We start from the raw sequence: 27,816 nt of genomic DNA on the forward strand, positions 1-27,816 counted from the left end.
CATTGGTTCTCAGTACAAAGCTGGGAGTTGGGGTTATGCCCATTTTACAAGAAAACGGAGATTCGCGGGTTGGGGAAGAGGATTCCAGGTCTGTGTGACTGTGGAGCCCCCGTCTTTAGGGGTATTAGGGTTGGAATCCGAATGTCTTTTAGGAGTCAGTCTCCTGAACCCACATAATTCTCCGATTCTGGCAGGAACTGCCAGATGGGGCCGCAGGTTTCCTACCAAAAGAAGACTAGAAGTTAAGAGAGCCGGTGGTACCTGGCCCGAAGTTGGGACTCCGCAAAGTACTCATGACGCCTCCATGTCCCAACAGAGCACCATGGGAAGGGTGCGAGCAATAGACAACCTAATGTAGCCGGGTCTACTATGACCGCACGTTTTCTAAGCTCTCTACGGGTATTTACCCCTTGAATCTAGTAATTCACGAAGCGGAGATGATTATCTGCACTTTATGAATGAGAAAAGTGCAACATCGCGGTTAAATCAGAACGGTCTAGGATTAGTGCTGCTGTCAGTGACAGGGTATCTTCCACTTCAAATGCGAAAGAACCTACTTCCGCTGTAGCGGTCTCCAGCAAAGAGGATGTAAGTTAAGTGTTCAAGATGATGAGAGGAAAAACTATAAACGGACACATTCGCCCTACTGGCCTGAATCTCACATTGTAGTAGGAGGGACGAGGTCAGAGCTGAGAAGGGACCGCAGGCACAAGCGACAGGAGGAGGGGCGGGGCTGCTGTGATGGGAGGGGCCGGGCCCCGCCCCTTTCGGTGGCAGAGTCATTTCCGTCCGCCACCGACCAGCAAAAGCGGCCGGCTCGGCTGCCCGCAGAGCGCCTCCGGCGGGAGTTCCCAGGTGGGAGGTGGCGCGCGAGCCCGCGCAGCGCGCACGGGTGAGGCTGGGGGCGGGCCGGGAGCGCCACGCGAGGCTCGCGGCCTTGGTCCGGGCAACTCGGCGTCACGGCTCCCGGAGAGATGGAGCCGGGGGTCAGCGCCTGGGAAATGGCGCGGCAGGGTGGGATTTCCGGAGCTGGTAGCAGCTAAATGGAGGGGATTCCGAGTGGCGGGTCTGGGATGGGGAACTGTGGGTAGGTGAGACTTCCTGTGGGCCTTCGGGAGGAACCAAACCGAGGTGGAATTGGACGGAGGGCGGGACTCAAATCTGCCACTCAAACTCTTAAACCTACTTCCCGCTAGGCGCGGGCCGGGATGGCCAAGTTGGAGGCCCAGGGCCGCCTGTGGCTGGAGAGCCCACCTGGTGGGGCACCTCCCATCTTCCTGCCCTCGGACGGGCAAACCCTCGTCCTGGGCCGGGGGCCTCTGACCCAGGTCGCCGACCGGAAGTGCTCCAGAAACCAAGGTGGGCGGAGACGTGGCCTGCCTCGTAGAGCCGGAACGCCACCGGGTGGGGAAGAGGGGCCGTAGGCGCGGTTAGGGAGACGCTTGCCTGCCGCATGGGACTGCACGGCGCAGCCAACCCTGGAGCTGGCTTGTGCCTGACTTGGTGCTGGCCACACACTGTCTGCGGAGGGGGGGCTGGCGCCAGGGACAGGGTCACCAGTGGGCAGAGAAGGATGCTCACGAGCCACGGGCGTTGTTAGAGAGAGCCGCCCCTTCGGAGAAAAGTGGAGGTTGCTTGGTAGGGATGGCTGGTAACTGGCAATCCCAGAACCAGCAGGTAGCCACACCTTTTGTCAAGGAGGCAGCCAGTTCTCTCGAGAAAAGTACCCGCCCTTTTCCTGGGGGTTCAGTCTACCTACAATCACGTGTGTGAAAGCGTGAGCCAGTCCCTTCAGAAATCAGTAATTCCCCGGTAAGGGTGCTTACAGCCCAATCCTGGGGCCCAGGAACGAGGGATTCCACTACACAAAGATGACAATCCTGACTCCACCCCTCAACCCTCAGTGGAGCTGGTCGCAGACCCTGAGACGCGGACAGTGGCAGTGAAACAGGTACCAGAGCCTCAGCTTGCCCCCACCCCACCCCCGCCCCGGAAAGCCGGGGGGCGGGGTCTGGGGAGGAGCCTCAACCTCCTGGGAAAATCTGATGGGCTGGGGAGGGTGGGATGTGACCGGTAAAGAGACTCCAAGAGAGCTGCCTGTTTCCGTGGGGTATCTATCTATCTACCCTCATTCAAACTGAACCAAGCTACACCCTGCCTTTGAAATCTTTTCTAAAACCCGAATTGGTGGTACACAGTGAAGAGGTGGGTCTTAAGGGCCTGAATGGCAATGGACAAAGGCATTTGATGGGAGGACATTCCTAAGGTGGGGCAGAGCCAATGCTGGTTCCTCGCTCTTGTTTTGCAGCTGGGAGTTAACCCCTCAACTGCCGGGACCCAGGAGCTGAAGCCTGGGTTGGAGAGTACCCTGGGAGTAGGAGACAAGCTGTATTTGGTCAATGGCCTTTATCCCCTGACCCTGCGATGGGAAGAGGCCCACACACCAGGATCCCAGCCAGACACTCCACCGGGTACCCCTCCGGTGGCCCCAGCCATGGGGCAGGATTCTGGGCCGCAGAAAAAGAGGATGCGGAAGTCATCCCCGGGTTGGGAGGACTTGGAAAAGCTGCTAGTGTTCACAGCACCTGGGGTGAAGGCCTGTGGCAAGGTGAGGCCCAGCTGGGGCTGCAGGGACCCCCACTGGGGACCCAACCCCACACACACTTGCTCTCTGCCCCTGGGCAAGTCATTAGAGTTCTCACATGACAAATTCAGGGGAAATTATATTTTCAGCTCCAGCTTGACCTATGGTAGCCACCTGGGAACTGTGGCAGGAGCATTATGATGAATCATTTTTAGGTCCAGAGACTTGAGTTCAAAGGCACTTAGCATGCTGTTTTAGGGCTTGGACCCCCATTCCCTCGTTTCTGAAAAGATGAATCCATGAAAAACACATGGCTTACAGTTAGCACCCAAATAAAACTTGGCCTGTTTTTAATTCCTGTTGTTAGCCCTTGGAGGTGAAGAAGGTGGGGCAAGGAGAGTACGAAGCTAAGAATGCCCATTTTAAAGAGTGGAATACTGAGACATCCAGAAGCAATGAGAGACACATCAGGCCCTGCACTCAGAGGCAGTGAGGGTGGGTCCTGGAGGGACTGTGTCCTTGCATAAGATGTTCACCTGTGACTCGGTTTCCCCACCTGTAAAATGGACACATGTGAATCTGTCTGTGGGTGAGGATGAGAAGTGTAATCACATTGTGTTCCCTTCTTCCTGGTGTCACCAGGTGGCCGGCTTTGACCTGGATGGGACTCTCATCACCACACGCTCAGGGAAGGTCTTTCCCACTGGCCCCACTGACTGGAGGTGAGAAGAGGCAAGAGCAGGGAGGGAGTGGGACCCAAAGTCTCCCACCGAGCTCCTGGCTACCCTGCCGCTTCCCCACCCTAGGATGCTGTACCTCGAGATTCCACGCAAGCTCCGTGAGCTGGATGCCGAGGGCTACAAGGTGTGTGCGCACACACGTGTGTGTCTGTGAGCAAGCGGTGCATGTGCAGCGCCCGGGCCTCAGGACAGGCTGGGGACCCTGGGGAGGGGACACTGGTGACCCCACTTGTTCCCCAGCTGGTGATCTTCACCAACCAGATGGGCATTGGGCGTGGGAAACTGCCAGCCGACGAGTTCAAGGCCAAGGTGGAGGCTGTGGTGGAGAAGCTGGGGGTCCCCTTCCAGGTATGGCTGCAAGAGAGGGTGAGGGGCTGTATGGGGGTTCGAAGATGTAGAGGAAGGAACAGAGACCCAGAGGGGGGTGCAGAGACCCAGGGGAAAGGCTGAGGCCTGGGGTCAGGGGCAGAAACCCAGAGAGAATGTATCAGAGACCCCAGTTGGGGCAGAGAGGACCCAGACTGGGCTGAGTGTTATGCTGCAGAAACCTCACCAGATGCTACAAATTCTGGATGGTTGGGAAATTCTCCTTGGGATGGCTGAGGGTTGGGGTGACCTCCAGGGGGCGCCATAGACCCTCAAAGGCCTTTGGCTGTATGATTAGGATTCAGGGTGGTATTCTGAGCCTCCCCCTGCCCCCCGCCCCAGGTGCTGGTGGCCACACACCCTGGCCTGTACCGGAAGCCCGTGATCGGCATGTGGGACCATCTGCGGGAGCAGGTGAGCTGCTCAAAGCCAGCCTGGCGGGCCTTCTTCCCTCCTTCTACAGCACTCCCTCTTTAGGTGTTTTGAGAACAAGCCTCTTAAACCTTGAAAATCAGAGTGGTCCAGAGAGAAATCTCTCACCTATTCATTCATGTGTTCCTTTGTTCCGATGTTCAGCAAATTCTTGAGCTGAAGATATGAGTGAACAAGACAGGCCTGCCAGCGCCTCGGGGGCAGTGAGGGCAGCAGGCCGCAAATACACAGCCATAGAGGAAGGGAAGCGTGGTGACGCAGGGGTGTTGTCTTAGCTCCAGTGGTCAGGGCAGACCTCCTGAGCAGGGGACATTTGAGTAAAGATGTGAACAAGGTGAGGGGGGCGACTAGGTGCTTATCCAGGAAAGCACGGTCCGGGCAGGCAGACCAGCCCCTGCAAAGGGCCCGAGGTAGGACCCAGCCTTGCGTGTTTGCGGAACAGCAAGGAAGCCAGTGAGTGAGAGGGAGAGGTCAGGAGATGACGGCAGAGGGTGCACGGGGGCAGATGGTGTGGGGCAGGAGGACTTCCACTCAGTACGTGAAAGCCTGGGTGAGTCCTGAGCCAAAGGACCTGGGCCACTGTGACAGGATCTGGCGCCTCTGGTGGCCATGTGGGGAACAAACTAGGGGATGATGGCTGAAATGGGGAGCCCAGGTGGGAGAAGTTGGGGGCCAGGACCAGGGTGGGGGCCATGAAGGGGCTATGAAGTGCTCAGATGGTGGGGCATGAGAGGTCAGAGGAAATGAGGCCCAAAGCAGAGCAAAGACTAAGGTGAGTTGCCCCAGAAAGGTTTGACACAGGTGCTGAACGGCTCTTACTGCATGTTTTCCATGCCTGTCTCCCTAGGCCAATGAGGGCGTGCCCATATCCATCGGGGACAGCGTCTTCGTGGGAGGTGAGGGCCAAGAGTGGCGGGAACAGTGAGTGGAACAGGTTGGGGCAGGCTAGGGGCCCCCCTCTCTGAGGTGGCTGGGGCCCAGGGTAACCCTCCGTGTTTCAGATGCAGCGGGCCGTGCAGCCAACTGGGCCCCTGGGCGCAAGAAGAAAGACTTCTCCTGCGCTGACCGCCTGGTGAGGCTGCTGAACCCCTGCCCTCCTGGTGTCTAGTCCTGCCCTCTGACCTCTGCCATTGCCCCCAGTTTGCCCTCAACCTTGGCCTGCCCTTCGCCACACCAGAAGAGTTCTTTCTTAAGTGGCCCGTGTCCAGCTTCGAGCTCCCAGCCTTTGACCCGGTGAGACCCCACCACGGGTGCGGGAGGGGCTGGTGGGAGTGGGTTGGTGCCATAGGGCATGAGGGTCTCACTCATTGTCTTCTGCTCTTCCCAGAGGACTGTCCCCGCCGCGGGGCCCCTCTCCCTCCCTGAGTCCAGCCCCCTCTTGAGCTCAGACCCTGAGGTGGTTGTTGCTGTTGGATATCCTGGGGGTGAGATGCCCTGTCCCTGGAAGTCTGGACACCCCCAGCCCCCCTCCAGGGCCGGCACACATACTGACACTGCACCCCCACCTCACAGCTGGGAAGTCCACCTTCCTCAGGGAGCACCTCGTGTCGGCCGGCTACGTCCACGTGAACAGGGTACAGCCTCCCTCTCTGGGGCCCCGCCCACTCTCTGGGCTTCTTCCCCGTGGGTCTCCAGACCTCTTGTGTGTGACCTGCTTTCCCGTGTCCCCAGGACACACTGGGCTCGTGGCAGCGCTGTGTGACCACGTGCGAGACAGCTCTCAAGCAGAAGAAACGGGTGGTGATCGACAACACAAACCCGGACCCCCAGAGCCGGGCCAGGTACGGGGGACCCGGGAGAGGCCTCCCGCAGGACAGGGCCGTGTGTCTGCCTGCCAGACGGCACCTTCCCGGCCCCAAACAGGTACATTAAGTGTGCCCAAGACGCAGGCGTCCCCTGCCGCTGTTTCCTCTTCACCGCTACCCTGGAGCAGGCGCGTCACAACAACAGGGTGAGCCCGGGCGGCCCGGCCCGCCCCTCGCCCTGCCCCGCCCTCTCCCCAGCTGCCCCGCCCCGCCGGCTTCGGCCTGACCTTTGTCTCTGCCCAGTTCCGGGAGATGACGGACTCCGCGCACGCTCCCGTGTCCGACATCGTCATGTACGGCTATAGGTGCGAAGTGGTGGGCGGCCGGGCCGGGGGTGGGCGCCCTGAGCTGGACGGGGCTCACCTTGCCCTTACCGCCCCCACCGGCCACCAGGAAGCAGTTCGAGACGCCGGCGCTGGCTGAAGGCTTCTCGGAGATCCTAGAGATTCCATTCCGGCCACGCCCGGAGCCGCGGCTCGAGCGGCTGTACCGGCAGTTCTCGGAGGGCTGAGCCCCCGCCAGGCCCCCTCCCCAATAAAAGCCGTTTTCCTTCACGCGCGTGGCCAGCATTTTGCTGGGGAAAGGGTGTCAGTCCAGCCGAGATTCAAGAGGAAGGGCTGGAGTGCCCACCAGCAGAGCTGGCAGGAAGCCCTGGGGCCCAAGAAAGACAGTGCCTGGGGCGCCTCGTCCTTTGGCAGATACTCCAAGGCCATTAGGCCTGGAAGTGGGGACCAATTTGGGCATCTCCAGGGCTGGGGACGTGGAAAAGGGCCAGGCCCACCCTCAGGGACTCCTCCAGGCCCTTTGCCATCTCCATAAAGTCTCCTCAGCCCTAACACTCCTTAATAAGCCGAGCCTAGGATGACCTTGAGACCCAGCCCCTGCCTCGGAGCACACACTGAGCTGTTCCCTGCTCAGATGCAGGTTGCAAAGAGGTGGGATCCGACCAGGCCCAGGGACGTGCTCTGCCTGTTCCACTGCCTCTCCTGTCCTATCCTGTGACCTGGCAGGCCCAAGGGACCTGCGTCCCAGTCGGCCTTTGTCAGGGCCTCCCCATCTGCTCCTCAGCACACAGCCTGCCACAGGGCCTGTCTCAGGGCCACTTTCTGCCCCTGCCAACAGCTGGGGCTCTCTAGGGACCCCCTAGGGCAGGGCTCTGCATGGAGCAGAAGCAGCTTGGACACTTGCACGCAAGCTGCCGATACCTGCTTAGGAACAGAGCCTAGTTCTTTGTGAACATCCTCACAGCGGACTTCGAAGTCCATAAGCGGGTGAACCTGGGTGTACCCGCCCCCTGTGAGTGTACCCGCCCCCTATGGGTGTGCCTGCCCGTGAGTGTACCCGCCCCCTATGGGTGTGCCTGCCTGTGAGTGTACCCACCCCCTATGGGTGTGCCTGCCCGTGAGTGTACCCGCCCCCTATGGGTGTGCCTGCCCCTGTGAGTGTACCCACCCCCTGTGGGTGTGCCTGCCCCTGTGAGTGTACCCGCCCCCTATGGGTGTGCCTGCCCCCTGTGAGTGTACCCACCCCCTGTGGGTATGCCCAGCCAGAACTACAGCCAAGAAATCCCACCCTATACTGCCCTTTTCTGCTTAGGAGAGACCATATGAATCCAAAGCTAAACAAGGAGTGGGTGCCAGAGCACAGAAAAGGGAACCAGGGCAGCCCAGCCCCATAGTTCAAGGCTGGGTCTGAGCTTAAACACAAAACGCCCTCTAAGGCCCACCAAGCCCTGGCCCAGGCTGTCCACACTTGCCCGGCATAGCAGGTCATTTGCAGGGTGGGATGTCCCCAGCTCCACACTGAGCCCCAGTTCCCTACCAACCCAGGTAACCAAATCCTTACCTTGAAACACGTCACTGTGGCAGCCTGAAGATTGTTCACAAATGTCCCAATGCTGCTAGGGGAGCTCTGCCCCAAGACCCCCACTTGACAGTCTTGAACAAAGGATGACCCCTGGACTAATGGCCCAGCACACCTTCAGACTTAGAGGTGTCTGAAGCCCGTGTCCAGTAGCCCATGTGAGCCTGCACCGGGCAGGCCCAGCCATCAAGCCAAAAGGCAAGCGCCCACCTCTGCTCTAGTCGCAGGCTCTGCCCACACGGGTTCCCCGGACCTGGGGAGGTACATGGTGTCAAGGCAGCAGACAGAAGATGCAGGTGGGCTTTTAAAAGGCTTTATTGGGGAAACGTACAAGGGTGGAGACAGTCCTTGGAGGCATGTCAGGACGCTGTCCTCCATCTTGCTGGGCAGTTGCAATCCCCAGGGGCCCCCACTCAAAGGCATCTGACCTGGGAGGCGGGGCAGACAGCGTGACGGGCTGGACCACAACTGCCTGCAGCCCAGGGTCCCCCAGCACCAAGACCTCCTGCACCCACTGTGCGTTTCCCATGAGCCTTGGAGGCCCCGAGGACCTACAGGAGGTGCCACCTCCCGTCCAAACCTAGTGGCCCTCCCTGTGGGACTGGAGTTCCCCAGAAGGCCTCAGTTGCTGGAGATGGACGGGCCTCTCTGCTCTGGTCCCCTCAAGGTTAGCACCACCCTGCGTCTTCCCCAAACCCCAGTGTGTCCCAGGATACATCCTGCACTGACACGGGCAGCACTCACCAGTCTCGGTGGGAGCCTCGTCTGCGACTCCAGGAGGGGCCCAGCCCCAGGGACCACTACCCCCCCATCTGTGGGGAGGAATTGCAATTTCAGGAGGGAGAGGGGTGTAGCTGGGGTGGGGTGGGGTACTGGAGGGCACACAGGCCCAGCAGGGGAACCGTGCTCCGCCCTCACCCCTCGCTGCTGCTGCTCCTGCTCCAGGTTCCGCTGCAGGACCTGCTGCTGATTGGCAATGACACGGCGGATGCCGTTAACGAAGTTGCTCTGGTCGTGGGGGATGAGGCCAATGAAGATCTTCTTCTCCGAGGAGTACAGGAGCATCAGCACGCGCACCTCGCACGAGGCCTTGTAGGAAAAGTGCACGCAGCCCGCCTGGCAGCACAGAGCACAGCCGTCATGGAGGCCCCTCGTCACGGCCCCTCCTGCCTGGCCTGTGCCCCTCAGGACTGAAGCTTCAGGGCGTAGATGCAAGGCCAGCGCTCTCACTGCCCGTCCTGCACACCAGGCTGAAGCTGAGATGACTGCCCAGGTCCACAGTCCTCAGTGTCCGGGAGGCCCCAGAGCCCACGGAAATGTGAACGCCACCAGCACCAGGCATGTAATACAATCAAGCCCCTAAAACAGAGCCTCACACCCGGTGCCCTATGGAGGCTCAACCTGGATAAAGTCCCCATCCTGGGAACACTAAGGCACTACCCAAGGGACATGAGCCCCATGGTGACCCTCCGCCACCCCCCTTTCTACAGAGGAGGAGGCTGAGGCTCTCAGGGCCAGGAGAAAGGGGCAAGGCTGCAAGGGAGCCTAAGGGAACCAACAGCAGTGACGCTGAGGGCATGGACCTGGGGTACCAAATTTGGGAATGGGGCACCCCTGACCTAATACTACCCTGTCACTGACTGACCCACCTGGGTCCCCCACTCCCCTGAGGACACACCATCACCACCGCCATCTCACATGCAAGGAAGCAAGGTGGGGCACCCAAGGGGGTAGGAGGGCCTGCGCCAGGCCCTGTGTACACACAGCCTCGGGGACCATGGAGTGATGGGTCCCCAGGGGGGTGCTCTAGCAGCTCCCAGGACACCAAACACATTGCACCCACCCACGCCAACAGCAGCCAGACAGCTGATGACCCAGGAGGAAAGGAAGCACGCGCTGTGCATGGGACAGGCCCCCATCGCTCCAGGTCCCGGAGAAGGGGCAGCATGGCCAGGGGATGGGGCCAGGTGGGGACCTACACAGGTTTCCCTGAGGGAACTTTTGTGTTTTTAAATTTCTGATGTTATTTTAACTATTAAGATATTTAATATTTTAATATAAAAGAAATGCACAGCTAAGTAACAGAGACCATCAGAGATAGAAATAGGGTAAGATACTGGGTAATTGGAGCTGAAGGGATACAGATTGTGCAACAGGACTGAATGTAAAAACTCAAAAATGGACAGCACAATACTACCTAACTGTCATACAATTTGTGAAAACACTGAATGAAGCTGCATGTGAGAATGATAGAGGAAGGAGGGCTGGGGGCATAAATGAAATCACAAAGAAAGATAAGACGATAAAGATTGAGATGGTATAATCTAGGCATGCCTAGAGTGTATAATGATAGTGACTAAATGTACAAATTTAAAAAATATTTTTGCATGAGGAAGAACAAAGGAATGTCATTACTGCAGGGTGCTGAAAATAGATGGTAATTAATATCTTAAAATTTCAACTTATGTGTGAGACTAAAGCAAAAAATATTTATTTGATACAAAATTTACATTTTGACTAGTGCATTTCCTAATACAACTTATGTAGATAGTTGGTTGAACATCATAAGTACTTTGAGATTTTGTTGGTTTGTCCAGAGTGATGCCCGATGAATCCCCGAGTGATTTGATCAGTGAGTGGAAAAGTATTTGCAAAGTCCCCTTCGGGGAATGGTGAGAACAGGGGAAAATTCAACTTCCCCAAGTTGAATTCTTTTTTGTTTTGTTTTGGCTGCATGGTCCGGGAATCGAACCCAGGTCTCCCGCATGGAAGGCGAGCATTCTAACCACTAAACTATCCATGCACCCTCCAAGTTGAATCCTTGATATTCTCGCAAGCAGTGTGGACAACCAAAGCTACAGGATGAGCCCCCAGTCTTGGGGGTTGTTCATATGAAATTTAACCCCACAAAGGATAGGTCAAGTCTACTTAAAATTAGGCCTAAGAGTCACCCCCAAGAGAGCGTCTTTTGCTGCTCAGATGTGGCCTCTCTCTCCAGCCAACACAAAAAGCAAACTCACCACCCTCCCCCTGTCTACGTGGGACATGACTCCCAAGGGTGTGGACCTTCCTGGTAACATGGGACAGAAATCCTAGAATTAGCTGGGACTCAGGATCAAGGGATTGAGAAAAACCCTAGAATGAGCTGAGACTCGGCATCAAGGGATTGAGAAAACCTTCTTGACCAAAAGGGGGATGAGTGAAATGAGACAAAATGTCAATGGCTGAAAGATTCCCAACAGAGTCGAGAGGTTATCCTGGAGGTTATTCTCACGCATTAAGTAGATATCACCTTGTTATTCAAGATGTAACAGAGAGGCTGGAGGGAACTGCCTGAAAATGTAGAGCTGTGTTCCAGTAGCCATGTTTCTTGATGATGATTGAATAATGATATAGCTTTCACAGTGTGAATGTGTGATTGTGAAGACCTTGTGTCTGATGCTCCTTTTATCTACCTTGTCAACAGACGAGTAGAACACATGGAATAAAAATAAATAATAGGGGGAACAAATGTTAAAATAAATTTAGTTTGAAATGCTAGTGATCAATGAAAAGGGTATGGTATGTATAATTTTTTTTTCCTGTTTTCATTTTATTTCTTTTTCAGTTGTCTTTTTTTTTGTTTTTTTTAAATATTTTTATTGACAAATCTTCAGATACATTTCATACATAGTGTACAATCAATGTTTCACAAAATCATCACATAGTTGTGTATTCATCACCATGATCATTCTGTTTTCTTTTTATTTCTTAAATTGATGCAAATATTCTAAGAAATGTTCATGATGATGAAAATGCAACTATGTGATGATATTGTGAATTACTGATTATATATGTAGATCATATGTTAAGAATGTTTGTGTTTCTTTCTTGTCATTTTTTAAAAAAATTTAAAAATTAATAAAAAAAATTTTAAAAAAGAAATGTACAGCCAGCTCCTCAACTGCACCACTTCGCAGCTGCTCCTGGGCTAATGGAAAGAGAACCCTGGAGGTCCTGTAGGGGCAGATGCCCTCGCTATGGCCGATGCCTGCAGTGGGCATCCTGCATCAGGCACTCGGAAGCACCCAAGTCCAGTCTGCCTCGCTTCCTACACAGAGAAACTGAGACCCAGGGAGAGGGAAGGACTTGGTCCAGCCCCCCCTCCTCTCCCCCAACAGGCATACCCTGGGCTCTGGGAGGGCTGGACTGGAGACAGATGGACGGGGCTGGGGAGCCACAGGCGCTCTCCCAGCCTCAGCGTTCCATTCGGCCACCACAGCAGGATGGCGGCAAGCTGCCCCAGGGGCGCAGGGCAGATGTGGAGAGCAGCGGGGGAGGCCATCAGCCTGCCCCCTCAGGAACTGGTAAGGAAAGGGCCCCGGGAGCCAGGCACCTTACCCATCAACAGGCTCCAGACAGGCAGCCCTACCCTCTCCCCAGCCTGGGTTAGGCAAACTGTCACCCTAGTTCTCTTTGCTGGATTTTAAAAAACACGTGAGTACCTCTGGCTTTACTTTTAGACCCAGCTTCCAGCTGGGCCTTTTCCTCTGGCTCACTGACCCCCTCCTTCTCTGCTAACAGACGCCCCTCATCCCCACCCCGACTCACAAAGCCGTTGTCCATGATCCGGCACAAGCTCTTCAGGGTCTCCAGATCCTTGGTGAAGTGGAACTGCACGAGGCGGGAGTTCCGGAACAGCGGCACCAGGGTGGTCTGCCAGCGGAGGCCGGGAGGGCGGATCCCATGCTGGCGCAGCACCAGCTCCCACCTCCCAACCCCGGCCTCACCCCTTCTCGAGGTCCAGGGCTGCCGGCTCCAGCTCTGCGGCAGACTCCTCTCCCTACGCTGCTCACCCATCAGCTCAGCCCACGTGCCCAGGATCAGAGCCAAGACGCCCTGCCCCTCTGTCCTCCTAGCCTTCAGAACTGTCACCTCCATAAAAGTCAGAGTCCCAGCAGCTCGCCCCAGGCCCCAGCCCCTGGCAGACTCCATCATTTAGGTGAATCTGAAGTCCACGTGCCCGTCCACAGCAGCTGCCACTCAGGTTCGGGCCACCTCCACCTCCTGCCACCTCTGGCCCATAACAGCTCTACCAGCCCGTGGCACCCTGCCGCACCACTCCACGTAGCAACCGGTCCCAGGGCTGAAGGACTCTTCCCAGCCTAAGACCTCAGAGGGACCCTGTGGCTCTCGGGATGGACCCAAGCCTGCCTGCTACCCTGCTTTCCAGCCTCACCTCTTGCTTGGCCCCCCTCCTCCTGCAGCTGGCTACTCAAGGCTGCATCCCAGGAAGGCCCCCTCCGGCTCCACACAGGCCCTTCTGGGTGCTCTGAACCCAGACCTCTGCCTCACGCTCACCAGCAGCTGCTGTGGGATGAGCTGCATGTACAGCTTCCTGGGCCACTGCTCGGTCCTCCTAAGGGGTGCGAGGACATGGGGTCAGAGCGGCCCTGCCTCCAGAGACACCACCTCCAACCCGGAGCAGCACTCACAGTATCTCGCCTTGGTTGACATAGACGTGTGACGGCAGCCACCTTTTGGACCGACTGTTGGGTTCCGGCCGGGGCTTTGGGGTGAGGAAGAGCAAGATGTCAGGGCTGTGAGGGCCCGTGAGGTGGTGAAGATGCAGGGGCTGGGGCCACCCGGGCCACCCCAGGCTCACCTCCTGCCACTCCATGACTCCACTCCACGCCAAGAACTTGTTGTTGACAATCTGCACAGGGCCTGAGTGGACACCACCAGGGCCCACAGCCTGTTGGGGGAGCACATGGGTTGCCTGGGGGCACCAGGAGGGGACAAGCCCTCGGAGTTTCCCAGAGGTAGCTCGGAGGTACTCATCACTGTCCCAGCCCCTTCCACCGCCTTCCACAGCCCCTGCCCTGCTGTCCTACCCTCACACTGGCCTCCAGCCTTCTGCCCCTCCAGGCCACTCACACAGGCCCAAAGGGGTCCCAGGGCTGGCCTCCCACAGGGTCTGTCCCAAGTAGCTAGGCAGCCATCTGGCCACTGTATAGATTGGGCCCCTGCGAGAGCTGTAGTACTCCTGATGCTTGAGTCTCACCCTCAAGCATAGTTAGAAGCTTCTGGAGCCCAGAGGGCCCCCTGCATTCCCCTGACATCCCCCTCATACCAGCCGCCACAGCAAACACAGCCAGCCGACTGCCCCTCAGCCTGCACACCGGCCTTCCCTGGCACCAGGATCCACTCTCCCTCAAAGCCTCAGGGAAACACCACCCATTTCCCATGGCCTGGACGGGCCGCTGGCTCCTCGGCCTCCCAGGATGCTTCCCGATGCCCGCACGTCTTGTGGTGCTCAGAGCACAGCTGTGCTACCACCCTGGGGCCCCTCCCCCGGTGTCCCACCTGTTTGCGCGTGGTGATGACCTGGCGGATGGCGTTGACGAAGCCGCTCTGGTCGTAGGGGATGAGGCCCATGAAGATCTTCTTCTTGGATGAGTAGAGCAGCATCAGCACGCGCACCTCGCAGGGGGAGATGTGGGGGAAGAGCATGCAGCCCGCCTGGTGGGGGGCAGTGGGTCAGGGCCCAGAGGCCACCACCAGGGCCCCGGGGCCCCTTCCCACTCCCCTGCAACAGCCCACAGCGGGGACAGCTGGAGGTCCCCAGGGGACCTTGGGCCTCGCCTGGGAACGGGTGAGGGAGCGCAGCTTTCCAAGGGAACACGGCATAAATGATTTCTGGACCCTATGATGAATTCATGGGTGAGGTTGTGCGGGGACCCCATGTGAGGTGTGAGGACACTGAGGAGCTCCATCCCCAGCCCTGCCCCATGGAGCAGTGGCCCCTGCCTGCTGTGTACAGCCACATCTGCTTCCAGAGGGGACTGTCCAGGCTGGAGGAGGCAGCAGCATAGGCCTTAAGAGCAGGGACCTCAGGTCCAACCATCTGGATTCAAATCCCAGCTCCGCTACTTCCTAGCTGAGGAACCTAAGGCAAGTCACCTCCCATCTCTAGATCCAGTTTTCCCACCTGTAAAACAGGCTAACAACAGCACACATAGTAAGTGCCACATAAATGTTCACTAAACAAAATGCTAGTGCTCCCTAGGTGGGACTCCGGAGCAACTGTGCTTGGAGACATTCTCCTGTCTATGGCGTCTGAAGAGCGCCCGCTCCAAGTGCGCCCACACTCCCCGCTTCCCTCTCACCATCTGCCTCCACTGGCCACAGGCAGCATCGTTCCAGGGCCACCAGTCCACAAGCAGTGGCTGAGTGACGGGGAGCCCCAGGAGGGCACTGCCCACCCACACGGGCCCTCTGAGCACCTGCTGAACGCAGGAACCACTAGTCTGGCAAGAAATCTCCTGTGAGCAACAACCCCAGGTGGGCCTGAGGGCACCGAGCAGCCCTGGAAGGAGGCAAAAGCGTGGTGGGGGGGGGTTCTGGCCCAGAGAAGGGCACAGGGCCCTCGGGGTCATCTTGGGCACAGCCACTCACGCCCACCTGACTCCCTCCCTCTCCCTAGCAGCCCCTTCTTTCCAACACCACATTGTGGAAAGGATGCTAAACACAGGTCCTGATAAAACCAGGACCCAGAGGGGACACTGTGGTCCAAGCAGAGATTCCAAAGACACATCCTAAATCCTTCAATCACCTATGATAGGAAGAAGCCAGCCCTGTGCTCCGCCAGCCATCAGCCCAGGCCTCCAAGGGAGGACACTGAGGCCAGTGCAGCTGACTCACCCTGGCCAGCCCCTCTGCCACCTGTTGTCCCCATCCACATGGCATCCCTGATGTCCAGCTTGGGCTGCAACAGCCCTGTGGAGAGAGTTCCTTCACTCTTTACTGAGATCATAACTTAGATGGAGACCCCAAGACCCTCCAAGAAGGACCAAATACTCCTCCAGAGGATTCTCCAGGCAGAGCTCTGCCTCCCACTGTGCCATCACCATGTGCCCAATGCCAGATGAGGGCCTCTTCCCCACCCAAGCACACTACAGGGCCCCGCGCACCCCCTGTGCCCCGAGACTCACAAAGCCGTTGCCCATGATACGGCAGAGACCCTTGAGGGAGTCGCAGTCTCTGTTGGTGAAATGGAACTGCGCCAGTTGTGAGTTGCGAAACAGGGGGCCCAGCGTGGTCTGGGGGGTAAAAAAGGAAGACCAGGTCACTGTCAAGGTGGTGAGGCTCTGGGGAGTGGGCTGGGGGCCCAGGGTGGGGTCTCACCAGCAGCTGCTGCGGGATCAGCTGCATGATCAGCTTCTGTGGCCACTGGTCGGTCTCCCTGCAGGAAGGAGGGGGTCAGGGGAAGGCTGGCCCGCCTGCCCGCCCCCCACCCCCGGCACTCACAGGTTCTCGCCCTGGTTCACATAGGCCTGGCAGGGCAGGACCCGCTTCAGCTTCGCACTCGAGTCGGAGTAGGGTCTGCGCTTCTGCAGCAGGGATGCGGGTATCACTGGGCTGTCATGCACCCAGGCCTGGCTCCCCACCCCAGCCCACCCCTAGCAGAGACAGGCAGCACCCTCCTTCCAGGACCTTTGGGCCAGCCCTCAGCCCCTGAGGGCACTGAACAGGGACTGCTCACCTCCTGCCACTCGAGGACGCCGCTCCAGGCCAGCAGCTTGTTGCTGAGCCGGTGCTCGCCCACGGCCAGACCCCCGAGAGAGAGCCCGGGCGAGGAGGGCCCGATGGGGCCCAGGGCACCGAAGACCCGAGCACCTTCCTGCCGCAGAGGTGGGGGGCTGAGGCTAGGGAAGCCACAGGGCAGGCTGTCCCCACCTACCCCAGACGAGACACCCCAATATTCAGATCCAAACCCCTGCTCAGAAACTCCCAGAGCCAATTCTAAGCCTCTTGTCTCAGCAGCCAAAGACCCCACAACAGATCCCAAATCCATGTCCTGCTGCCATCCCAGGAATCTTTCCTCCCTACGCCTGTCCGTCACTTCAACATCAGTCCATTTTCTCTAGGGCCTCTGCCCAGCTATGCTGCCAACCTGAAATACCATCTCTGCACCCCGTCAAAGGATGCTGGTGACTCGTCCTTCTGGCCTGACTGAGTCTTGGTATCTCCCTCAAGACCCAACTCAGAAGCCTGTCCTTCCGGGGAGGTTTCCCTGAGCACCAGGCCCAGGCCCAGGCCAAAGCTTCCCTCTGGCCCCCACAACACAGAAGCCTGCTTGTATCTGTCTGTCCATCTCACACACGGGCTGCCCTTTCCCTCCCATGCTCAAAATCCTTCTAAAGCTCCACACAGCCTTCAAGCGGAAGCCCACACTCTGCCTGCTAGCTCCCCCTAACCTCTCTAGGCACATACAAGGGGGAGGGGGAGAGGCAACAAGAAACACAAGGAGGAACAGAACCACCCAGGAGACGTACCAACACCTGGAGGGGAGCTCAAACTCCAAGTTCCAAGAGCATTTGCAAAACACCAGGAGCACGGTCTAGCAAGAACTCCAAAGAAAGCTGCAGATTCTATACACAGGGCACCCCCACCTTTCTTTTTAAACCAGTCTTAAGAAACAGCCTGGTGGCAGGAAAACATGAAAACTCTAGTAATAATAGGTGAGGAAAAAAAAATTGAAGGGTTGTGACCTATCTTACTACTATTTTCCAAATTTCCGATAAATCACACAATGTCTTCTGTCCCAGAATAAAGGCATGAAAAATTTTATTTCATGGGGATTAAACAAAACAGGCAAGTGCTCCATGGGGACAGGTGATTCTGGGATATGGGTAAGGTAAGGCAGAAAACCAGAGACCATCCTGGTGTAAGAATGTGTGTGGTGGTTGTGTCTTCATGCTGGCACTTCTCTGAGATGCAGAAGGGGAGGATGAGGCCCACCTGGGTAAGGGTGGCACCTCAGCGAGTACTTAAAGCACACACCTGGAGGAGTCTTAGAGACAGAACATACTCGCGACACCCAGGATCACAGGTGTGTGGTGTGCTTGGACGTATCACATCAGGACCATATATGTGTTTGGGTGCGTATCTGGCAACACACCACATTTGTTTTTACGGGACCTGGGAGACCTGTCTAAGGTCTGGGCAAGTGCAGTTAAGAGCCCAGTGAAAGGTCCAGGGGGTGCCGTGCTTACAGAGGGCAGCTTTGCCACTTAAGACTTGGAGAGCGATTTGAAACTCTGGCTAAGACTGGAGATGCACGGCCAGGTGGGAGGACCATGTACAAGGAATAGACCGAAGTGCAATACGAAAGGAAATCTCACATCTTGTCCCAGACAAGGGCAAAACTTGTCTGTGGCTCAGACAGCAGATTTATTGTTTACTGCACAAGGAAATCCATTTGGTATCTGGAGAGAGGTCTGGCGCCTTAGGAAATATGTTCAATGAGTCAGGAAATGCTTCTGAACAGCTAAGTAAAGGAGGAAAAGGATTTGTTTCAGAGGTGTTTAGGGTTTGGGTGAATATTTGTAAGAGCTGCAGCTTGAGTGTAGCTGCCACAACTCTGTACCGTGGGCAACGCTGGAAGTGCGCAAGGGAGTGCAAGCCTAAAGGTAAGCTCGAGTTTGGGCAAGCGGGAGCGTGGTTTAGCTGTGCATGAGACGTCGGAATGCGCAGTTTTATGCTCCAGGGAAGGCTCTTTTAGGTTTGTGTGAAGTCTGTGCGTGTTTTAGGTCTGGAGAGGCGAGCGCACAGCCTATTGTACCCGCAAAGCTGGAAGTTTGCGCTTAAGGTCTGGGCTCACTGCAATCCGTAAGGGTATCCCTCATCTGGACCAGCGCGCAAAATTCTGGGAGCGCGCGCAACGGGCAGCGAGGGAGCCGGGGCAGGACGCCCTGAGCAACATCAAGGTGCGCGAGTGCAAGGCGCGGGAGCCGCTCGCCACCGCCCCCCAGCCCTCTCCCCCACTTCCAGGTTTCCTGCCCGGAGAAAGAACTTTCCAACTGGAAAAACAAGCGCGCGCCGGCCTCGGGCCTCCTGCCTTCCTGCCACCCAACTCGGCCGCGGTGTCAGCAGTAACTTGAGCCTTTCCCGCCCCCATACAGCGCCCCCGCCCACCCCGGCCCTAGCGCGTAACAAAGGGGAGAGCCCGGCGCGTACCACCCGGGGGTTCCAAGGGGGGACCCAGCCCCGGGCCAGACCACCATTGACGCATGGAAGACGCCAAACAGGAGGGGGCCGCTGACAAAGGCGTGAGTCCGGGGGAGGGGCTGGTGAAGGCGGGGCTATGGAAAGCTCTGGAAAGAAGGCGGGGGGCTCACCATGGGCGGGGCCGAGCGGGCCCGGATCCGCGGTGGCTGTGGGCCCCGGGGGCTGGCGGGCCAGGAGCGCGAGCGGGCTGTGCGAGCCACGGCGGGCCGCGGAGGGCGGCCACGACCCCCGAGGGGACCCCCAGCGCCGGAGCGGTGCGGGGCGCGGCGCGGACGGACCATGGCGAGCGCGGGCCGAGCGGGCGGGGGGCTACCGCGGGCCGCACGGGGGGCTGCGGGTTCCACCGACTGAGGGGCACGGGCGCGCGTCTTCGGGGGAGACGGGCCGGGCCGTACCAAGTACGGGGGACGCGCCGCTAAGAGGGGTCGCCGCAGCCAAACCACTGCAGGGAGCGGGGGAGCTCGGCGCGTACCAACAGCGCCTTGGAGGGGGCGTGGCCGAGCCGTACCAAAAGTGGGTTGGGGAAAAGGAGAAGACACGGCAGTCGGGAGATACCATGAACCGCCCAAGCAAGGGGGGAGGAACTGGGAACCCACTTCAGCTGGGAGGCCGAATCAAAGGGTGGAAGGGGGCCTGGTGGGGACTATACCAAGTTTGTTCCGTGCTTGGGGTCGGGACGCCGGGAGACCTCATTGAGAACCTCAGACCTGCGGAGCCGCGAGGACTACAACCAAGCGACCTCAGGAAAGGGGAGAGAACGGAATAATGGGCTTGGGGTGAGGAACCCTACAAAAGAATCTAGGTGCGGGCCTTACAATGCACAGGGTGGTAGGGTTTGACGTGGCTTGTGAGCAGGAGACCATAACTCCCAGCACCCCCCGCGCGGGGTGGGTGGAGCCTGCGGGTCTCTGCGACCCCGCCATTCGCAGCCGCGTACTAATTGGCTCCCGCGCCCTAGGCCCCGCCCGCCAACCGGGCTTCTGCTCTAGCTTCTTGCTGGGCCATTCATCGATTCACTCATTCATCAACTAATATTAAATGAGTATTCACTTACTAGTAGTGTGACTTTGGGCAAGTTATGAAAGATGTTTTATCTCAATTTCTCTATCTCTTAAATGTGGATAATAGCTAGCCTTAGTGTGATTGTGTAGATCAAGTAAGTTGATAGAAGGCCCAGACATAATGACTTATGTTAGCTTTTTTTTTCCATCATTATTCTTAGCACACTGCTTGTTTTGTACAGAGCAATGAGTTTTCTGGAATGGTCAAAACGAACTAGGTTCTTTAGAGAAGCCATGGTCCGCTGGGGAAAATAATTACAGGTCATGATGAGTGCCAAGAAAATAGAACAAAAGCCACGGGACTTGGAGATGCTGATGGCAAGGAGGAGGCAAATTTAGGGAGAGAAGTCAGGGTAGTGATTTTTGAGCAACTAGCATTCCACAGATGCTGGAAACAGTATGTTGTAAGATGAAGCAACAAATACTGAGACCAGAGTGGAAAGAAGGGAGTCTAGTGTGGCTGGATGGGAAAGAGGGTAGAACAGAGGTCTTGGGGCTGAAGGCTGAGTCTTGGTTTGTGCTGTTGCTGCAGAGTGGAATTTCTATTTTAGTCTCATTTTGCTGGGGAGCCACACAAAGGTGGTTTTACATTTTAAATTGATCATTTCTAGAATACATAGATTCAGGCACAGAATTCCTCTGCAATTCCTCAGAAGCAACTGGGAGCTGTAATCACTTCTGAAGAGAGAAAAGGGCAGATGCAGGGAGGGGAGAGCCAGGAGTGGAAAGGAGGCTCAGATTACTTTCTTAGACTATTCTTTATTCTTACCGTGTGTGAGGATTATCTGTTGAGAAACCATTTTTTGAAATATTTTCTAAGGATTTCTCTGGCTGCAGTGTTGAAAATAAGAACGTAGGGAACAGGAGTAGAAGCGAGAGAGTGAAAAGGAGGTGGTGCAACTGATCCCAGTCAGAGGGGTAAATGGGAAGGATGGCAGGCAGGTTGCTGTAGTGGAGGCGTGCGGGTGGGTGGCTATGCAATTTCTTTTCAAGCTGGAGCCCAAAGATTATGTCCAAAGAGAGGGGGTTGGGGTGGGAATAGCCCTGTGAAAGGAACTCTAAATTGACCTTCAGGCCTCCCAGCAAAGGAGGCACACAAAGTGGACACCCTTCTCTGATGCAATCAGACTTCAAGATGTGCAGCTTGGAAGAACAAGGCTTACAGGCATTAGGATAAAAGGAGAAAAAGAAGCCTAAGCTCTGATGAATCCATTTTGGACAAGTTTCCTTCTATTCCCATGTTCCCAGTAGTCGCTAGAACAGAGCTAAACTGACACTGCTGTTTCCCCTTTTTTTTGGACTATAAATTCCCACCTTGGATGCTTTGGAACATCTGCTTTTACTTAGTTGCCCAGTTCGTGAATTGTTATATTGGTAATGAAGTTTCTTCTTTCTGTTTGCAGTAGTAGTTCTTTTGACAACACCAAGGTTTTTGCCTGTGCAGAGATGCCATTTATTGCAAAGGAGGAGACTGTGGGAGGAGTAGGTTGGGGGGTTGGAGGGCAGATAGTCACTAGTTCTGTTGGGATGTCATCAGTTTGGGATGCTGGCTAAGCAATGGGATATAGAAGTCTGGAGATCTAAAATTGGGAGGCATCAATGTTTGAATTCTTGAGACTGAATGAGATGATAAAGTGAAAAGAAACAGGGTATGCCATGCTTTTAGAGATCAGGGCCATTCAGAGGGACCTGCAGAGGGACCCCCAGGCCAGCTCCCCCACTCTTGCCTGTCCCACTGAGCCTCCTGACCAAGGGCTTCCCAGGGCCAACTGCAGCCATGCCCTGAGCCCCAAATCCAGCCTTGACTGTGCCAAAATGGCTGAGAGGCTCCCCAAATGGGAAGTCAATGTCACCAGACCCAGAGTGCAAGTCAGACATCAACAGGTACCTCCAGAGCCCTGTCAGTCACCCACGTCAGGACACCCCACTGCTGGCAGCAGGAAGAAGAAAGAGGCTGCAGAGACAAGGCCTCCTTAATCTCCCCCAGTTCTCCGTTCTCACCATTCTCAGTGGTCCAAACCACCATGAGCTCTCACCTGGATGGCAGCCTCCTGATTGGTCTCCTCACCTCCATTCTTGCCTTCTTATCTCTTGCTGTACTTATCACAACCCTCCAATGGCTTCCCTTGCCCTTGGAACTAAATCCAAACTCCTCATTGTGGCCTCTAATACCTTGCCTGGTATGGCCCTTGCTGACCTCTCCAAACTGACCTCTTCTGCCCACCCTGCTCTCCCCCAGGTAATGTCTCCCCACCTTCCAGATCCTGTGAGGACCCATGGGGGTATGACTGTACCGTATTGGAGAAGCTTGGAGAAAGGTATGCTGGGATACACTGCAGGGTGAGCAAAATGGAAGCACAGGTCAGAATGTACATGGAGGTGTAGACTGTGACATTCTATTTAGTAATTCTGTAGGAGAAGCTCTCTGAAACCATCTCAGTTTGCCAGTTTATCTGACATGCTCCATTTCGTCTGTAAAACTCACTGCAGGGCTAGCAGGCTTCTCTAATGACCAAGCAGTTCTGTCCTTTGAGAGGTAGCTGTTTGTTCAAACCTGTTTATGCTGGTTGTACTTCAGTTTATAATTTATTCAAATATCAAGCAAAGAAATGAAATATCAGCACAAAAACACTGCCAATATGCAAACCAGGTTGCCTGAAAGAATTCCTTTTAAAAAAAGAAGGGGTTGCCAAATTAGGTGCGAGCAAAGCAAATGCAAATGATTGAATGGCAAAACTCATAAAAATCTAGGAAGACTCAGCCCTCATTTTGTTTCTGACATTACTGTAGGTTCTCACGCCACTTTTAAGAAAACCAAACTGAAACTGATAGATGATTCATACATTGGTTGGTGGGTGCCACGTATACAAGGATATGATTATGTACACTCACTAGGAGCCGAGCACCAAAAGGAAAGGTCTGGGACCTACATAGAAGAAGAGCTGGAAGAAAATAGACATGTAAGGTTTTAAGATGGCCTTTGGTGCCATTAGACATTCATTTCTAGTTCACCACTTGCCCTGCAATTGAAAGGACTGTACTCCCTGACCCCATTATGGTTGAAAGGTCATGTGACTAATTCTGGCCAATGAGAAAAGAGCAAAAATGCCACATGATTTGGGGCTGGCGCATTTCACTGCTGATGTGAGATCAAAGCCCTCTATGCCTTTACTCTGGTGCCTGGCAACGTTCAAGCTGTACTGGCATCAGCTCCAAGCTGACCTGTGATGAACACGTAGCACAAGTGAGAAAATAAAGCTTTGCTATTGCAAGCCACTGAAATTGAGGGGTGGGGGTGGGGGTATATCTGTTACTGCAGCATAGCCCAGCCTGTTCTGACACAGAGGTGTGCTTTTGAAATTGTCCCACTCTTTAAACAACTTTCATTTAACCAATCAGCTACCTGTCTGGCTGAGTTCCCTGAAAGGGTAGCCTGGGAGAACATTGAGGTTGAATGAATATGTTACATAGAGACAGAAAATCCAAGTGAAAATGCCTGAGACTAAGAAGTAGAAGTAAAGTGATTTCCATCTTGGGTAGCCTTTTTTTTTTTTTCCAATTGCAAAATAATATATATTTTTAAAGTCTGCTTGATAAATGCTCCCTATATTCTTCCTTCAACTTACTCAACATAATTTGTCATCATGGGAGCCTCGTCAGGATAGGAAAGTATCCAGCTATTCACAGCTGTATCCCAAGAGCAGAGCACAGAACAGTACTTGGAAGTCTACCTGCTGAATGCTTAATTGGTACCATGACAGCCTAGGCCTTCTGAGACCTCCCACTTCCCCCAAAAAACATCTCTCTCGGGACGCTCTCCAGCCTTCTTTCTGCTCGGGGTAGTGTGATGTGTTCACCACCCCACTGCCCCTTCCTGGGCTTCCCTGGTAGTCAGATGAGGCCCTCAGACCCAGTGCTCACTGGTGGGAAGGAAACCATGAGCGCCACCTCCAGGGAAGCCTAGAGCCAGCATGGGCTTTCTAGGCGATCTTGCCTATGTTCCAGAAATGGGAGGGTTGGTGATGCCATGAAAGCTGCTGGGACCCCTAAGTTACCCAGGGGGATCCCCTGACCCACATCAGATTGTCACGAGGTGGGTGGGGGAGGTAATCCTTTGTCAGGAAGTTGCTGTGACTCAGTGATTTGTTAACATGACTTGGCCTGATCTGGCCCTGCAGCCCTGAGAACTGCAGAGGCCTCTGCCACCCCAGGGTCTACTTTTGTCAACCACAGTAGGCCCTGTAACCTATCCCCACCACCACCTGTAGCGCCCACCCCTCTGGCTGCACTTATCAAAAAATGACTCTTTTATTCAGCATTAAAACCCTGCAGGTCACTCTGAGCTCTCATTGAATTCTCCCAAGGCCGCTTCAAAGTCAGTTTATTAAACTACACCCTACAGAGGAGAAATTGGAGCCTGGAAGGTAGGACCTGGCCTCAAGATGCCAACTCCAGGAGGCAGGGACCATGCCCCTCTTCTCACGATCAGACACATTGTTTTTTCTTTGAACAAGGGAAATGACCTCCGACCTCAACTGGACCCCTGCTGCTTCCTGGTATTCTATAAATCCTCAATTCGCTCCTGTTTTCTGGAGATGCCACCTTGTCCTTGCCACCCCAGTTCCCCAGCAACATCACGGCTGACCCTCAGCCAGTAAGCTCCAGGACGGGCGGGACCGGTGGTTACAGCTGGGTCCAGCCCATGGCACTTGCCAGTGTTTTGTTTTTTTTAAATAGAATTCCTGGGAAACACAATCAGTTACTCTTTCTGGAAATCCATGCTGAACATTCGGGTCTGAACTCGCTGATTCCCTGCACACCAGGCCATGAGGCTGACAATCCCATCACTCCCAGTCCAGGGAGCGGGAAACCAAGGATGGAAGGCGAGGTTGGGGTCATCTGAGGTCAGCAGCTGAAGAGGCAGTGGGGGGTGGGGCTCGAGGCCAGGTCCTGCCTTAGCCTGCTGGTCCTGGCTTGGTGGCACAGGGGAGGGGGAAGGAGGAGCGGCCGCCCCAGCCCCTCAGCCCACAAACTGCTCAGTGCTCCCAGGTTGGGAAACCCAGACTCCCGCAGCGCCCCGCACCCGGGGTTCCTGCTTGCCTTCAGAGGCGGAGGCGGCGACCTCTGCAGGGCCTGTGGGGCCCCTCCTGCTGCCGGCAGGACCGCGCCACGTGGACGGGTTGGTACAGGGGTTGGTGTGCCAGAGGCTTCCCGGAGGGGACAATTTGGCAGTTCTGGTGCAGTGAGAAACGAGCACCCCAACAGATCAGAAACATCCTGGACCACAGACAGTAGGGGACCAACTAACAAAATGGTGATTCCTTCACCCATGGGGACACTGTAACTCTGGAAAAGAATGGAAGCCTTTGTAAAAAATAAAAATATTAAAAAAAAAAGAATGGAGGCCTTTGTCTTGGAATAAACATCAAGATTTGCTATTAGGTGGGGAAAATAAAAAGGAAACTGCAGAACAAGGTGGGCTGCCGGGGCAAAAGCCAGAAAAATGAACACATTTCTCTATTTGCTTCTACCTGCTTGAATGCATCTCTGAAAGGACACATAAGAAATTGATAAAAGGCCCCCAGAGGGAACTGGGTGGCCGCACAAGACTCTACCTTCTTTTTTTTGGTGGCAGTGGGAGGTACCTTTCAAAATGTGAACCATATGAAGGTTTTATATATGCAAAAATAAGTGTGATATTTTAAAAGTCAAATAAGTAAAAAATACAGTGGGCTACTTTTGAAACATCTGAGTCTGAAATTTTGCTGCTAGGAAATGTATCCCACAGGAATGCCTGCACAAATGAGAAAAAAATTACGTATACACACGTGCTCTGCAGGGCTTTTGATAATGGTGATAATGGACTACTGGGCAGCCATTTAAAAGCAGGACATAGAGCCACATGTCATGAATAATGTCGAAAGATGGCCAAACTTATGTGAAAAACAGCAAGTTGGAGAATAATATATATCAACTCCATTTATATTAAAAGCACTTAAGAAACTACAGATGTTTATACAACGGTATGTAAATGCATTCATGGAATATTTAGGAAGGAAAAACACCAAACTGATGATGAATCTGCCTCCGGGAGGACTGCGGTTTGCCCAGTGTGCGTGTCTGGGGGAGAGGAGCATGAGGTGTTAAGGGGTACTTCCACTTCTTACTCTACACATGTTCTCTAATCTTTAAGGAAACTGGAATAACTCAGTACATTTTAAGTTACGTAAGAAAAACCTGAGATGGTGGGAAAGTGGGAAAAGAATATATATTTTAGTTGAGTCTGATGTACCTCGAGGGAAATAACAGAGCCAACATCACTTTTCTAGAAGCTGCCAAGATGCGTCACTTTTCTCTGGAAGTGGGTGAGGAGGGGACGGACATTTCCTCTGACCCCAAAGAGGTCTGCAACTACTCATGTGCTGATATGATTTTCCTGTTTTTCACTCACATTTTGTCACTTTTGCTAAATCTGCTCCTTGGGAGGAGTTTCATAAATTTCAAAGTCTTGCCTCCAGCTCTAAATGTATGATCCAAAAACATATTGGTCAAAAATGAAATGCTTCCTAACAGTCACACACCCAATTATAACCTTTGTGAGCGCTCCGGGGATTTTTACAAGTTGGGATGCCTTTTGAGAAGTGCTTTCGCCCGCTACATTTGGTAAGAGGAGGTCCTGGACAGTGGTGGCCGTGGTGGCTATTAGCAGTCCCTATACTGAGGACAGGGCAGCCTCCATGTGCTGAGGGAGCTTATTCCATCTCTGCCACAATCCTCTGGGTTAGTCACTATCTGACAGATGGGGAAACTGAGGCTCACAGAGGCATAGAGGCCCATCAAGGTCCTGAGTGGAGTTTAAATCCTGCTATGCTCTAAGGTTTGTCTGTTTCTTTCACATTTAGGCAGTTTCAATAGTGCCTTATGTTCAAAGAAAAACTTTCCAAAAAGGCTCAGTCTGTCGGGGTTGGATGGTTCTGAGAGATGCTCTAAATAAACTCTTAACTGTTATTGTCAGCCTAGACTGTGAAGGGCGGGGAGATGAGTGACAGGTGAGAGCTCCTGTCATCCTTTGGCTTCCCACTAACCATATTTTTCTCCCTCACATGGGATTAGACTGTGACAAGGCACATGGATTAGACAGTGACCGTCCCTTTGGCTCATCTAATTGCATGGTACAGTCAAGTGACTGGAGATGGCCAGACCAGCAACTGGAAACTTTTCTTTACGACCAATCTGTTTAGAATCCACACCTGTGTTTTCATGGTGGGGAGAGGTCCACCCCCATGGAAACAGGAAGAGCTGCTCATATTTTTTCCTCTTCAGCAGCCTGGGACAGAGTCCATGATCCCTCAAAAGACCCTCAAGTTTCCAGAACACCACACTTGCCTGGTTCACCTCCCATCTTCTGGCTCCCTGCCCAACCCCGACGTGTGGGCCTTTCTCAGAGTTCTGTCCTCGTGTTCATGTCTTCTCCTTCCTTCAGAGGTCGCAAAATGGTGGCCCACTGCCTCATTAGACCCACAGATTTTGTTTGGTCCTCACGGTGTTTGGGGTTTTATTTGGATGCCATTAGGCGGGGCAAGCACTCTCCGAGTTCGCCACAGTCCCCGTCATTCCCTCTCATCTTACACCCGCCTGCTTCACACATTTTATCACCTGCCTGGTCCCTGAAGCCATCTGAGTTTGCTAATCCCTGCTACACGTACTGCCTGGGAAATCTCACCCACCACCACTTCTCCAACCACCACCAATGTCTTCCACTCCGTATTTCAGATCCATGAGAATCACCCTAGGGAGCTTGTTCAAAAACTAGATTCCCAGCCCCCCTCCCTCTCCCAGACTGATTCAACAGTTCTGGGGCAGGGACCATAAACTCAAATGCCTACAGGAGCCAGGCGGGTCACACAAATGAG

General features: G+C 54.8%; 2 protein-coding genes and 2 long non-coding RNA genes across 11 annotated transcripts; 2 read left to right on the forward strand and 2 right to left on the reverse strand.

The window, feature by feature from the left end:
* The first annotated feature begins 761 nt into the window (after nt 1-761).
* On the forward strand, nt 762-6,481 carry PNKP (polynucleotide kinase 3'-phosphatase). Of its 2 annotated transcripts, XM_077130964.1 has the most exons (17): nt 762-855; nt 1,197-1,359; nt 1,905-1,951; nt 2,309-2,608; nt 3,227-3,306; nt 3,391-3,448; nt 3,565-3,672; nt 4,033-4,104; nt 4,970-5,018; nt 5,124-5,194; nt 5,263-5,355; nt 5,450-5,546; nt 5,635-5,696; nt 5,794-5,903; nt 5,986-6,073; nt 6,171-6,232; nt 6,321-6,481. In XM_077130964.1, exons 2-17 carry the CDS (start codon nt 1,209-1,211, stop codon nt 6,436-6,438), a joined length of 1,566 nt encoding a protein of 521 aa, XP_076987079.1. In that variant the 5' UTR covers nt 762-855; nt 1,197-1,208; the 3' UTR covers nt 6,439-6,481. The 2 variants fall into 2 exon arrangements, with proteins under 2 accessions (XP_076987079.1, XP_076987078.1); XM_077130963.1 differs by having other exon boundaries at nt 5,450-5,696; nt 5,794-6,073.
* LOC143658797 (uncharacterized) lies at nt 2,029-7,205 on the reverse strand. 4 transcript variants are annotated; one of them, XR_013163323.1, is made up of 4 exons: nt 6,155-7,205; nt 4,051-4,193; nt 3,401-3,678; nt 2,029-2,867 (listed from the first exon to the last, which is right to left on the reverse strand). It is a non-coding gene; the product is annotated as an uncharacterized LOC143658797 (long non-coding RNA). The 4 variants fall into 4 exon arrangements; XR_013163321.1 differs by lacking the exons at nt 2,029-2,867; nt 4,051-4,193; nt 6,155-7,205 and adding exons at nt 2,878-3,140; nt 4,231-4,420; nt 5,760-6,099; XR_013163324.1 differs by lacking the exons at nt 2,029-2,867; nt 4,051-4,193; nt 6,155-7,205 and adding exons at nt 2,878-3,140; nt 4,231-4,420; nt 5,628-5,749.
* Nucleotides 7,206-8,089: 884 nt separating this feature from the next.
* On the reverse strand, nt 8,090-19,341 carry PTOV1 (PTOV1 extended AT-hook containing adaptor protein). Its single transcript, XM_077131006.1, has 13 exons — nt 18,953-19,341; nt 16,315-16,452; nt 16,080-16,162; nt 15,957-16,014; nt 15,764-15,871; nt 14,136-14,291; nt 13,435-13,524; nt 13,265-13,338; nt 13,131-13,188; nt 12,381-12,485; nt 8,709-8,906; nt 8,535-8,602; nt 8,090-8,218 (listed from the first exon to the last, which is right to left on the reverse strand). Exons 1-12 carry the CDS (start codon nt 19,121-19,123, stop codon nt 8,591-8,593), a joined length of 1,251 nt encoding a protein of 416 aa, XP_076987121.1. The 5' UTR covers nt 19,124-19,341; the 3' UTR covers nt 8,090-8,218; nt 8,535-8,590.
* LOC143658795 (uncharacterized) lies at nt 18,751-27,592 on the forward strand. 4 transcript variants are annotated; one of them, XR_013163320.1, is made up of 6 exons: nt 18,751-18,883; nt 22,143-22,221; nt 22,694-22,863; nt 24,220-24,327; nt 24,418-24,557; nt 24,641-27,592. It is a non-coding gene; the product is annotated as an uncharacterized LOC143658795 (long non-coding RNA). The 4 variants fall into 4 exon arrangements; XR_013163319.1 differs by having other exon boundaries at nt 24,236-24,327; XR_013163317.1 differs by lacking the exon at nt 22,694-22,863.
* The last annotated feature ends 224 nt before the right edge of the window (nt 27,593-27,816 follow it).

The sequence above is a fragment of the Tamandua tetradactyla genome, chromosome 16, assembly GCF_023851605.1.
Source record: "Tamandua tetradactyla isolate mTamTet1 chromosome 16, mTamTet1.pri, whole genome shotgun sequence".
Lineage (NCBI taxonomy): Eukaryota > Metazoa > Chordata > Mammalia > Pilosa > Myrmecophagidae > Tamandua > Tamandua tetradactyla.